This window comes from Coregonus lavaretus (assembly GCF_964263955.1).
Source record: "Coregonus lavaretus genome assembly, chromosome: 19".
NCBI classification, from domain to species: Eukaryota; Metazoa; Chordata; class Actinopteri; order Salmoniformes; family Salmonidae; genus Coregonus; species Coregonus lavaretus.
The window spans coordinates 30,706,865-30,718,910 of record NC_140006.1 but is presented as its reverse complement, the minus strand read 5'-3'; the positions used below and the strand labels follow the sequence as shown (position 1 = coordinate 30,718,910).

Here is a 12,046-nt window from a genome sequence, read left to right as displayed (position 1 = left end):
TAGCTAGCCTCGTGCTTCACCGGGCTCAGCCGAATACACTACAATACTTACCTACAATAACTACCTGGATAAACTACCTACAATACCTACAGTGGGAAGAACAAGTATTTGATACACTGCTGATTTTGCAGGTTTTCCTACTTACAAAGCATGTAGAGGTCTATAATTTTTATCATAGGTACACTTCAACCGTGAGAGACGGAATCTAAAACAAAATTCCAGAAAATCACATTGTATGATTTTTAAGTAATTAATTTGCATTTTATTGCATGACATAAGTATTTGATACATCAGAAAAGCAGAACTTAATATTTGGTACAGAAACCTTTGTTTGCAATTACAGAGATCATACGTTTCCTGTAGGTCTTGACCAGGTTTGCACACACTGCAGCAGGGATTTTGGCCCACTCCTCCATATAGACCTTCTCCAGATCCTTCAGGTTTCGGGGCTGTCGCTGGGCAATACGGACTTTCAGCTCCCTCCAAAGATTTTCTATTGGGTTCAGGTCTGGAGACTGGCTAGGCCACTCCAGGACCTTGAGATGCTTCTTACGGAGCCACTCCTTAGTTGCCCTGGCTGTGTGTTTCGGGTCGTTGTCATGCTGGAAGACCCAGCCACGACCCATCTTCAATGCTCTTACTGAGGGAAGGAGGTTGTTGGCCAAGATCTCGCGATACATGGCCCCATCCATCCTCCCCTCAATACGGTGCAGTCGTCCTGTCCCCTTTGCAGAAAAGCATCCCCAAAGAATGATGTTTCCACCTCCATGCTTCACGGTTGGGATGGTGTTCTTGGGGTTGTACTCATCCTTCTTCTTCCTCCAAACATGGCGAGTGGAGTTTAGACCAAAAAGCTCTATTTTTGTCTCATCAGACCACATGACCTTCTCCCATTCCTCCTCTGGATCATCCAGATGGTCATTGGCAAACTTCAGACGGGCCTGGACATGCACTGGCTTGAGCAGGGGGACCTTGCGTGCGCTGCAGGATTTTAATCCATGACGGCGTAGTGTGTTACTAATGGTTTTCTTTGAGACTGTGGTCCCAGCTCTCTTCAGGTCATTGACCAGGTCCTGCCGTGTAGTTCTGGGCTGATCCCTCACCTTCCTCATGATCATTGATGCCCCACGAGGTGAGATCTTGCATGGAGCCCCAGACCGAGGGTGATTGACCGTCATCTTGAACTTCTTCCATTTTCTAATAATTGCGCCAACATTTGTTGCCTTCTCACCAAGCTGCTTGCCTATTGTCCTGTAGCCCATCCCAGCCTTGTGCAGGTCTACAATTTTATCCCTGATGTCCTTACACAGCTCTCTGGTCGTGGCCATTGTGGAGAGGTTGGAGTCTGTTTGATTGAGTGTGTGGACAGGTGTCTTTTACACAGGTAACGAGTTCAAACAGGTGCAGTTAATACAGGTAATGAGTGGAGAACAGGAGGGCTTCTTAAAGAAAAACTAACAGGTCTGTGAGAGACGGAATGCTTGTTCTCCCCACTGTACCTACAATCTAAATGCATGGTTTAAGCTTTACTCAACACATATAAAGAAGAAGCCAAGCTTACCTCCCCGCTTAGAGGAACACAACCTCACCCCATCGCCTCCTCGCCTCCAGTAAGAATAATTACATTTCTGTGTGCATGATATTCAGTTTCACTGGCATATAGTACATTCTATGTATGGTCTTAAACTGCAGTAATTTATGTCTGAGATTATATGAACATGACTGGGCATTCTAACATATCTGTATCCATTCAACATCATCAATAGCGTCTCCCAGGTCTTCCTCATATTTTTGTTTGACATGTTTTGTGTCATCGGGAAAATCCTTTATCAACCCTTGATACAGTTTGGAAATCAACTTTAGAGGTTTGTCAGACTGCCTTAAAATATTTTCAATCTTTGTAGCTTTTTGCTTGTCCAGTGTTTGCTGCACAGAGAAAATAGTGTTGTCTCCAGAAATTCACCTCAGCTCCGTCACAGACTGGTCTTCCCTGGCTGCCTGACCCCGATGAGACCCCATGTCTCCATCTGATCCTGCTCAGATGAGGCATGACAAAGAATTACATTGGTGTACATGTATACATTATATATCTCCCAAGTGGCGCAGTGGTCTAAGGCACTGCATCGCAGTGCTAGCTGTGCCACTAGATATCCTAGTTCGAATCCAGGCTCTGTCGTAGCCGGCCGCGACCGGGAGACCCATGGGGCGGCGCACAATTGGCCCAGCGTCGTCCAGGGTAGGGGAGGGAATGGCCGGCAGGGATGTAGCTCAGTTGGTAGAGCATGGCGTTTGCAACGGCAGGGTTGTGGGTTTGATTCCCACGGGGGGCCAGTATGAAAAAAATACAAAATACAAAAAAAAATGTATGCACTCACTAACTGTAAGTCGCTCTGGATGAGAGCGTCTGCTAAATGACTAAAATGTAAATGTAAATGTATATTATCCATGATAATCAATGGTTCAACAATTGAAATTATCATTATTCCCAGATCCCAGACTGTATCCTACACATCAACTTTGTATCCATTCATTGGTTGTTATAATATACTGCACAATTCAGCTGTAGACTGGTCTCCCCTGGCTGTCTGACCCTGCAGGGACACCTGTCACCATCTGATCATGCTAAGACATGATGAGCATAGTGTTGTGTACTGACTGTGCACCATGACAGTGAAGCCTGTAGAGCTGTTTATACCGTGTCAGTGTGAAAAGTAGGGAATTAGTTAGGGAAACTGCAGATCAATAACGTTACATTGCCATACTGACTAATAAAAACTTGCATTGAACTTGCACGTCAGAATATCAGTCTTTAATAATTTGGTCGCTGGTTTCATTGTTTGATTCAGGTCTAGTGTGATAGAGGCAAATATAATAGCTAAAGTTAGTGAGCTAGCTAGCTAGCTAACATTAGCCAACTTTTGGCTAGCTCTGCTAGCTAATGGTACATTGGTACATCATACAATTTACTTCTGTTGAAACGGGACAAAACAAAGGCTACAAAACATTTCCATACACACAACAGCTGTTAGATACTGCTACCTGACAGATAGCTAGAGGCTAGCTAGAGCTGAACTGGCTGTGGTAGCTACTAGTCGCTTCAGTCGAGAGGGGATGAAACATTAGCTAATGTAACATGTCAGTTACACTACTAGCTCAGCACTGGGAATATATATTTTTTATTCTGTCAAACAGCAGTTACCTTGCCAGCTAGATCAGTCAACTAAAGAGTAGCCATTTTCTGCTCTGCTTGCTTTTAAAACTCGGAGAAAAAGCGCAACACAGACAGCAGCTGCCTCTGTTAATCTCTCCCGTGATGGTCCTATACGCCAGCCTTTCAGAAGCTTTGCCTTCACACAGCCTGTCTGCAAGCTCTGTGGTGTCTGTGCGGTCCTAAATTCAGCCGGCTGAAACCAGAAAACAGCCTACACAGAATGTGTGTGTGTGTGGGGGGGGGGGGGGGGGGGGGGGGGGGGGGGGGGGGGGGGGGGGGGTCATGTCCCCCCCGTCCCCAGTAAAAGTTGCACCCCTGGGTTTAAGTATAACTTTAGTATGACTGAAGCTTTTAGTGAGAGGTTTAATGCTTTAATATTTAATAATTGTATCCCCCAAACTCATATTCATTATATAAATAAGCTAGTTTAATTTTGTCTGGCTTACCATTCCAAATAAAGATTAATATTTTTTTGCTCATATACACTGAACAAAAATGTAAATGCAACATGTAAAGTGTTGGTCCCATGTTTCATGAGCTGAAATAAAAGATCCCAGAAATGTTCCATACACACAAAAAGCTTATTTCTCTACAATTTTGTGCACAAATTTGTTTACATCCCTGTTAGCATTTCTCCTTTGCCAAGATAATCCATCCACCTGACAGGTGTGGCATATCAAGAAGCTGATTAAACAGCATGATCATTACACAGGTGCACCTTGTGCTGGGGACTGGTCCCCTGTAGCTCAGTTGGTAGAGCATGGCGCTTGCAACGCCAGGGTTGTGGGTTCGTTTCCCAAGGGGGGCCAGTATGAAAAATGTATGCACTCACTAACTGTAAGTCGCTCTGGATAAGAGCGTCTGCTAAATGACTAAAATGTAAATGTAAAATGTGTAGTTTTGTCACACAACACAATACCACAGATGTCTCAAGTTTTGAGGGAGTGTGTAATTGGCATGCTGACTGCAGGAATGTCCACCAGAGCTGTTGGCAGAGAATTGAATGTTCATTTCTCTACCATAAGCTACCTCCAACGTCGTTTTAGAGAATTTGTCAGTACGTCCAACCGGCCTCACAACCGCAGACCATGTGTATGGCGTTGTGTGGGCGAGCAGTTTGCTGATGTCAACATTGTGAACAGAGTGCCCCATGGTGGGGTTATGGAATAGGCAGGCATAAGCTACGGACAACGAACACAATTGCATTTTATCAATTGGCAATTTGAATGCACCAAAATACCACAACGAGATCCTGAGGCCCATTTTTTTTTTAAGGTATATGTTACCAACAGATACATATCTTTATTCCCAGTCATGTGAAATCCATATATGAGGGCCTAATGAATGTATTTCAATTGACTAATTTCCTCATATGAACTGTAACTCTATAAAATCTTTGAAATTGTTGCGTTTATATTTTTGTTCAGTTTAATTTGAAAAACGAGTCGTCTGGAGTAGGCTGCGACATAAGTAAATAAGTAAACTGTGATATGACTAAAGCATTAATCAGTGCTATTTTGCCTAAATAGACAGGTATTTACCTCGCCATGGTTGAAAGATCTTGTCTATTTTTTATTTTTTTTGTTCCTTGCTGTAGAAGGAGCAGGCTGGCCACAGATGGTGTCTCAGCTGCATTAGATCCTACTGCTTGACATCCTGCTGTCTGACAACAGAATCATACTCAGACTCAGAAAGGAAGGACAGTGTCAGATTGAGACAGAGGGAAAGATGTAGACCTATGAAGCTGATTATCTCGCTGTCAGTTCAGTTGTCAGTGGTGTTGAGCATATGTCTCAGGTGACTCTCTCTCATGGAGCCCAGGGATGGGTGTGGCTGCATACTCTGAAAGCATAGGCTTCTGCTCCCCTCTCTATGGTAGTGCTCTGTGGTAGAGGTCTTCACGGGTCCAAAAAGTTGGACCCCGTTCCGAAATGGACCTGGGGCTTTCCCACCCGGACCCGATATGCATAAATACATTTTTTAAATACAGTGAGGGAAAAAAGTATTTGATCCCCTGCTGATTTTGTACGTTTGCCCACTGACAAAGACATGATCAGTCTATAATTTTAATGGTAGGTTTATTTGAACAGTGAGAGACAGAATAACAACAAAGAAATCCAGAAAAACGCATGTCAAAAATGTTATAAATTGATTTGCATTTTAATGAGGGAAATAAGTATTTGACCCCTCTGCAAAACATGACTTAGTACTTGGTGGCAAAACCCTTGTTGGCAATCACAGAGGTCAGACGTTTCTTGTACTTGGCCACCAGGTTTGCACACATCTCAGGAGGGAGTTTGTTCCCCTCCTCTTTGCAGATCTTCTCCAAGTCATTAAGGTTTCGAGGCTGACGTTTGGCAACTCGAACCTTCAGCTCCCTCCACAGATTTCCTATGGGATTAAGGTCTGGAGACTGGCTAGGCCACTCCAGGACCTTAATGTGCTTCTTCTTGAGCCACTCCTTTGTTGCCTTGGCCGTGTGTTTTGGGTCATTGTCATGCTGGAATACCCATCCACGACCCATTTTCAATGCCCTGGCTGAGGGAAGGAGGTTCTCACCGAAGATTTGACGGTACATGGCACCGTCCATCGTCCCTTTGATGCGGTGAAGTTGTCCTGTCCCCTTAGCAGAAAAACACCCCCAAAGCATAATGTTTCCACCTCCATGTTTGACGGTGGGGATGGTGTTCTTGGGGTCATAGGCAGCATTCCTCCTCCTCCAAACACGGCGAGTTGAGTTGATGCCAAAGAGCTTGATTTTGGTCTCATCTGACCACAACACTTTCACCCAGTTCTCCTCTGAATCATTCAGATGTTCATTGGCAAACTTCAGACGGCCCTGTATATGTGCTTTCTTGAGCAGGGGGATCTTGCGGGCGCTGCAGGATTTCAGTCCTTCACGGCGTAGTGTGTTACCAATTGTTTTCTTGGTGACTATGGTCCCAGCTGCCTTGAGATCATTGACAAGATCCTCCCATGTAGTTCTGGGCTGATTCCTCACCATTCTCATGATCATTGCAACTCCACGAGGTGAGATCTTGCATGGAGCCCCAGGCCGAGGGAGATTGACAGTTATTTTGTGTTTCTTCCATTTGCGAATAATCGCACCAACTGTTGTCACCTTCTCACCATACTGCTTGGCGATGGTCTTGTAGCCCATTCCAGCCTTGTGTAGGTCTACAATCTTGTCCCTGACATCCTTGGAGAGCTCTTTGGTCTTGGCCATGGTGGAGAGTTTGGAATCTGATTGATTGATTGCTTCTGTGGACAGGTGTCTTTTATACAGGTAACAAACTGAGATTAGGAGCACTCCCTTTAAGAGTGTGCTCCTAATCTAGGCTCGTTACCTGTATAAAAGACACCTGGGAGCCAGAAATCTTTCTGATTGAGAGGGGGTCAAATACTTATTTCCCTCATTAAAATGCAAATCAATTTATAACATTTTTGACATGCGTTTTCTGGATTTATTTGTTGTTATTCTGTCTCTCACTGTTCAAATAAACCTACCATTAAAATTATAGACTGATAATTTCTTTGTCAGTGGGCAAACGTACAAAATCAGCAGGGGATCAAATACTTTTTTCCCTCACTGTATAGAGACCCGCGAGAGGAGGAAGAGAGGTGCCGCTCTAGCAGGCAGGGAGGGGCCGTACTGTGTGCGAGTGACACGGGGAGGAGGGAGCGAGAGACCGCAACCAACCAAGCGGACTCACGCTATAGTAGACTAATAGCTGCCATAGCTAGGTTATTTATCATCAAATACGATTTACGTAGTACCTTTCTTGGACTGCATCAAACCGGGAGAAGCTAGTTAAGCTAGCTAACGTTAGCTAGCTAGGCTAACTGAGGCGGCAGTGCATGCGCTTTCTAATCCTACAGTTGCAAATAACAACTTCATTCAGAATATTAAGGAGCAGCCTACCTGTTGGCTCTTAATCGTTGAAGCCAATCCTTCTACTTTAACTGTTAATTGCATCATTTAAATTCCATCTTCCATTGATTAAATATCTCCAAATTTTTGCCACACACCGAGCGAGGCTCTATGACAGTAGCCTATTCCTGCTTTGATGACTGATGATTGGCCAACTACAAGCTACACGCTCCACTCTGGTGAAAAGCAAGAGCAGCAGCATAAATTATAAAATGTCTCTCTCTATATACTGCAGCAGTCTCTTTGGTCTCTGGCCCTTCCGGACAAGTCAGTTAAAATTACACATACCCGTGACAATCAGATCAGATCCGACCCAGACCCGTGACATTATTTAGAATTCTGGATCCGGACCCGCTCGGGTCCCGGATCTGGCCTCTACTCTGTGGTGGTGCTCTGTAGTAGTGAGTGGGAGGGCATCCATACAGGCATGGTTTAAAAGGCTGAGCTCTCATATCCTTCCTGTCTGCATGCTGTCAGGGATGACGCCAATTCATCTACACTGCTATGTGTCCCAAATGGCACCTAGGGCTCTGGTCAAAAGTAGTGCACTAAGGAATAGGGTGCCATTTGGGATGCAGACCACTATGAGAGCAGCTTATTTTATAGGGGAAAATTAGGTGTGAACAAGCTTTTATTGACATTGATTGATTACGTATAGAATCAGTACAGTATCTAGGTAAATGGATTTACTGTATTGTGTACTTTAAAAACCGTTTTGCGCTACAGAAAATATACTTCTGTTGGTACCTTGTCCATGGTGTAGAACTGCAGGGTATTTGTTTCTGTCAGAGGAATGCCTGACCCCCTTTCGCTAATTGTGTTCAAGTGACCTCTTCCTTTGTATACCTCCTGGTCCTAATTTCTGAATGTGTTGAAACCTCCCTCAGTGTAGTACTATGGGTCTGTGGCCGAAATGGGACCCTATTCCCTATTTAGTGCACTACTTTTGACCTAAGCCCTATTGGCCCTGGTCAAAAGTAGTGAATAGGATGCCATTTCAGACACAACCTGGGTTTCTGTTGCATAGGTGTGCTAAATCGACGGAATGGCCATGTTTTATCCAAGACTAATCCACACTGTCAGTCCATTTAGAGTTCCCCCAGGTGGTTTCCAGCCAAAAGTATTGTAATGTGCTATTGCTTCTCACCCACAATAACAGGGAATGAAGCCTGAGACCTGAAGATTTGTGTTAGCTCCTTGAACTGCCTAGGCTTTGTCTCAGCGAGCTAACAAAAATGATAACCAAAAGGCCCTCTCTCAACTCTGGCACACCCCTCCGGGTCAGTTGGCCTACAGCCAGTCTAGCATACTCTCTGTCTGGGTTGCCGCCAGGTCATATCCCGCTGCTGCTGACTAACACCTCAGACCTCTTCTTCATCATCATCATCAGCAGCAGCAGCAGTAGCAGCACCCCCAGGTCTCTGCATCCATCACAGTAGCCCTTTGCCGTATTCAAACATGATGATAAGAAAAAATGATGAATAAATGACACAAGGCAGAGAACATGTTTTTCCTTTTAACACCCCTCATAGCAACTCCTTTGGAGCTTGTCATTGAGATGAATGGGTGATTGTCCAGTTCTGTGGTACATTGTTCTATAATCTACTGGATGGGTCTGGGTCTGCCTGCCAGGGGAAGGGATACAGTAGGGCTGTGTGCATACCAAATGGCACCCTATTCCCTTTAGGGGGGGCCAGTATGAAAACATTTATGAAAAGTTATGAAGAAGTATGAAAAAATAAAATGTATGCACTCACTAACTGTAAGTCGCTCTGGATAAGAGTGTCTGCTAAATGACTAAAATGTAAAAAATAGTGCACTACTTTTAACCAGGGCCCAGTAGTACACTATACAGGGAATAGGGTGCTGTTTGGGACACAGTAGGCCCCTGCATTCCTGCCATTTTTTATTCAGAATTTACCCCAAAAATGCTCTTCAAGGTACTCCATTTCAGTACAAGGCTATCTTCGAGGGACTTATCTCACTCTTGAGTATGAAGTTGGCTTAGCTTTGTGCTTTGAGTTTATTATATTCTATTATGTAAGGTAGCACCTCTAGTCCAGTTGTTTGAGCATGAAACCCCCATTTCCTGGTTCAGCTGAGGTGCTGTTGAGGTGCTATTGAGGTGCTGTTGAGGTGTTGTTGCCTCTGGAAAAGTGACTCAGTGAGGGCTAGAGTAGTGTTCAATGGTATCAAATGTATATTTTGACACATTGCAGATATTATCATGGAGACTTCTTTCTTTCTTTATGATGCACAGTCCAAGCGAATGGTAGCTATAATGGCTTAAATTAGTATCCTTCAGTACCTTTTTGTCAATCAGGGTAATTTACCATACTATAGCATATGTATAGCATATGAGTGTAACTATCTGTTTGATGTGAGACATGCACGCCCATCCGTAGCTCATATACCCAGGCCGTGATGTAGATATGCTCTGAATCACAAAGCATGAATAATGCTTCAATGTCTCTGTGAGAGTGAAGAGAAACAAACATCAATTTATAAATGAGTACTAGAGGGGAGAGAGGTACCAAAAACAACACATAGGGCTCTGGTCAAAAGTAGTGCACTATGTAGGGAATAGGATGCCATTTTGGACGCAACCTGTAGTGCTTCACTGTTAAGGCTGCTCACTCTTTCATTTCATACAGCCTGTGTGACTGTGTCCCCTGTGTTTTCCAGGAAAGCTATTCATTAGTGTTTTAATTATATTATTATTATTAATCACCATCGGCGGGTAAGAGCCAATTTATCCTCCTCAACACTAGTGTGTGTCCTCTGCTTCCCCTGTCTTTCTATGGAGTCCATCCAAACTATACTGTGCTGGCTTGGATATTTTCTTTTCACATTGTCCTTTCCAGCACACTTCCAGAAACTATTGTGGATGTGTAGTTAACAACGAGGCCAATGCATGGACGAGAGAGAAACGTAGGGTATAAATGTAACCTTTGAAATGATGTGTCATCTCACCCCTACATTTTGGCGCTCAGTTGTAAGTTGCATGTGTTTGTCTACAATGAAATGTTTTCATATTCAACAAGAGGGTGTTTTTCTCTCTCTTGCAAGACATTTGTGTTATAACTTGAGGAACTCCACACTTCTGATCTGACGGGTTAATATTTAAGCTGCGTCTCAAATGACACCCTATTCCCTGTACCAGGGCCCTAAAGAGAATGAAGGAAATAGGATGTCATGTTCAGTAACTGACAGAGTGATTTATTGTTTTTGTTTTCACAGAGCTGAACATGGAGTACAACCCTTCTGACCATCCTCGGGCCAGCACAATATTCCTCAGCAAATCTCAGACGGATGGTGAGTGGCTCTCAATCAATCAATCCAAAATTATGAATCTTTGACATCACTCAACGGGTTCATTTAATATGGACATACCAATAGGCCTTGTACTCCATGTTCAGGCCTTTAGCTAAAACCAGGTCGCCTCCCAAATGGCACTCTATTCCCTACATAGTGCACTACTTTTGACCAGAGCCCTGTGGACCCTGGTCAAAAATAGTGCACTATATAGGGAACAGGGTGCCATTGGGGACATCTACAGGGTTTTTTCCTGACCAAGAAAACGCCCAGGTTTATCAGGGAAAACTCATGGATACTGGCAATACAGTATAACCTCTGGATTATGTTATAAAGTATGATATTCCCAGATCACAAGACCGCTTCCAGGGAACACAGACAGATCAGCTCTGTGTGGTAATGTATGCCTTGCCCAGGGGTGTTTCCCTAGAAGTACTATCAATACCTGCAGCCTCGGGGGATTCTCATCCTATCACACGGTGTGTTTTTAGGTTAATTGACACAATTGTCCAGGATAGAAGCTACATTTGATACATACTATTGTATTAAAGTGAGAGCCAGTGATAGTTGTGTGTTTGAGTTGAACAGGTAAATTAAGTAGATGGCTTTTGGTTGTTTTTCAGTGGAGTTGTCAAGCAAAAATGGTGAGTATTGTATATACACAGTAAGACTCAGACAGAGTGCTTCTGCTTCCCCCTAGCTGTGGAGTAATGTCTGCCTCTAATATTCTCTGTTCATAACCAGTAACCAGCCCTAGCCATAATGAATAATCTCTGATCGTGTGATATTAACCACTTTTTCCTCTTTGTGCACACTTTGATACGCTTCTCACTGTACAGTATGTTGCAAATAACGCATGTAGGGTCCATAGAAGCCTTTCTGTTTCAGTGCAGAATGTCTTGCTGAAACTCTCATCTACCATTGTGCTTTTTTCTATTGCTTACACAATCTCTAGGACAGTGGTATTCAAACTTTTTCAGCGGGGACCCCATTTTGTTTGCCAGAATTTCTGGGGACCCCATTTTCTTCACACAAATTTCATCTCTTATCAACCAATAAATAAATGTACTCAATAACATTTTATTTTTCTAAATGTATCTTGTCCCACAAAATATTCTGTACTCTTAAAAAAAAGTAAAATAATTTTGGCGACCCCACTGCAGTTCGGTCGTGACTTTGAATACCGCTGCTCTAGGACAATGCTGATAACCAAGGATTAAAGCCCTTCTCAATCTTTCTATTTTTTATCTCTGTTTAGTGCGTGAAAAAAGAAAGAGCCTCTTCATGAATTATGTGAGTATTAAATACGTATTAAATATATATTCAGGCTAATATATTATTTCCTTATATTCCTTATAACGACATGCCCTCTACACATTTCAGTTGAATGCATTCAGTTGTAGAACTGACTAGGGATCCCCCTTTCCTTTCCCTTTACAATTGCAGCAATATAGAGATGTGTATTTGTAATTCTATTTCATTATTGTAGCATGGATCAACTAGAAGAAAACACAGCTCCTGTTCCACCATCTTCCTGGATGACAACACAGTCAGTCAGCCCAATCTTAAATTCACCATTAAATGGTGAG

General features: G+C 43.4%; 1 protein-coding gene across 2 annotated transcripts in view; it reads left to right on the top strand.

The window, feature by feature from the left end:
* LOC311146655 (cyclin-Y-like) overlaps positions 1 to 12,046 on the top strand; it is a 37,445-nt gene that overhangs the window by 22,095 nt on the left and 3,304 nt on the right. The window contains exons 2-5 of one of the 2 annotated variants that reach the window (XM_084183187.1): positions 10,383 to 10,457; positions 11,081 to 11,101; positions 11,716 to 11,750; positions 11,947 to 12,041. In XM_084183187.1, the coding sequence (XP_084039313.1) occupies positions 10,383 to 10,457; positions 11,081 to 11,101; positions 11,716 to 11,750; positions 11,947 to 12,041 (226 nt within the window). The remainder of the gene's footprint in view (positions 1 to 10,382; positions 10,458 to 11,080; positions 11,102 to 11,715; positions 11,751 to 11,946; positions 12,042 to 12,046) is intronic. The other variant, XM_084183188.1, reaches the window with a different exon arrangement.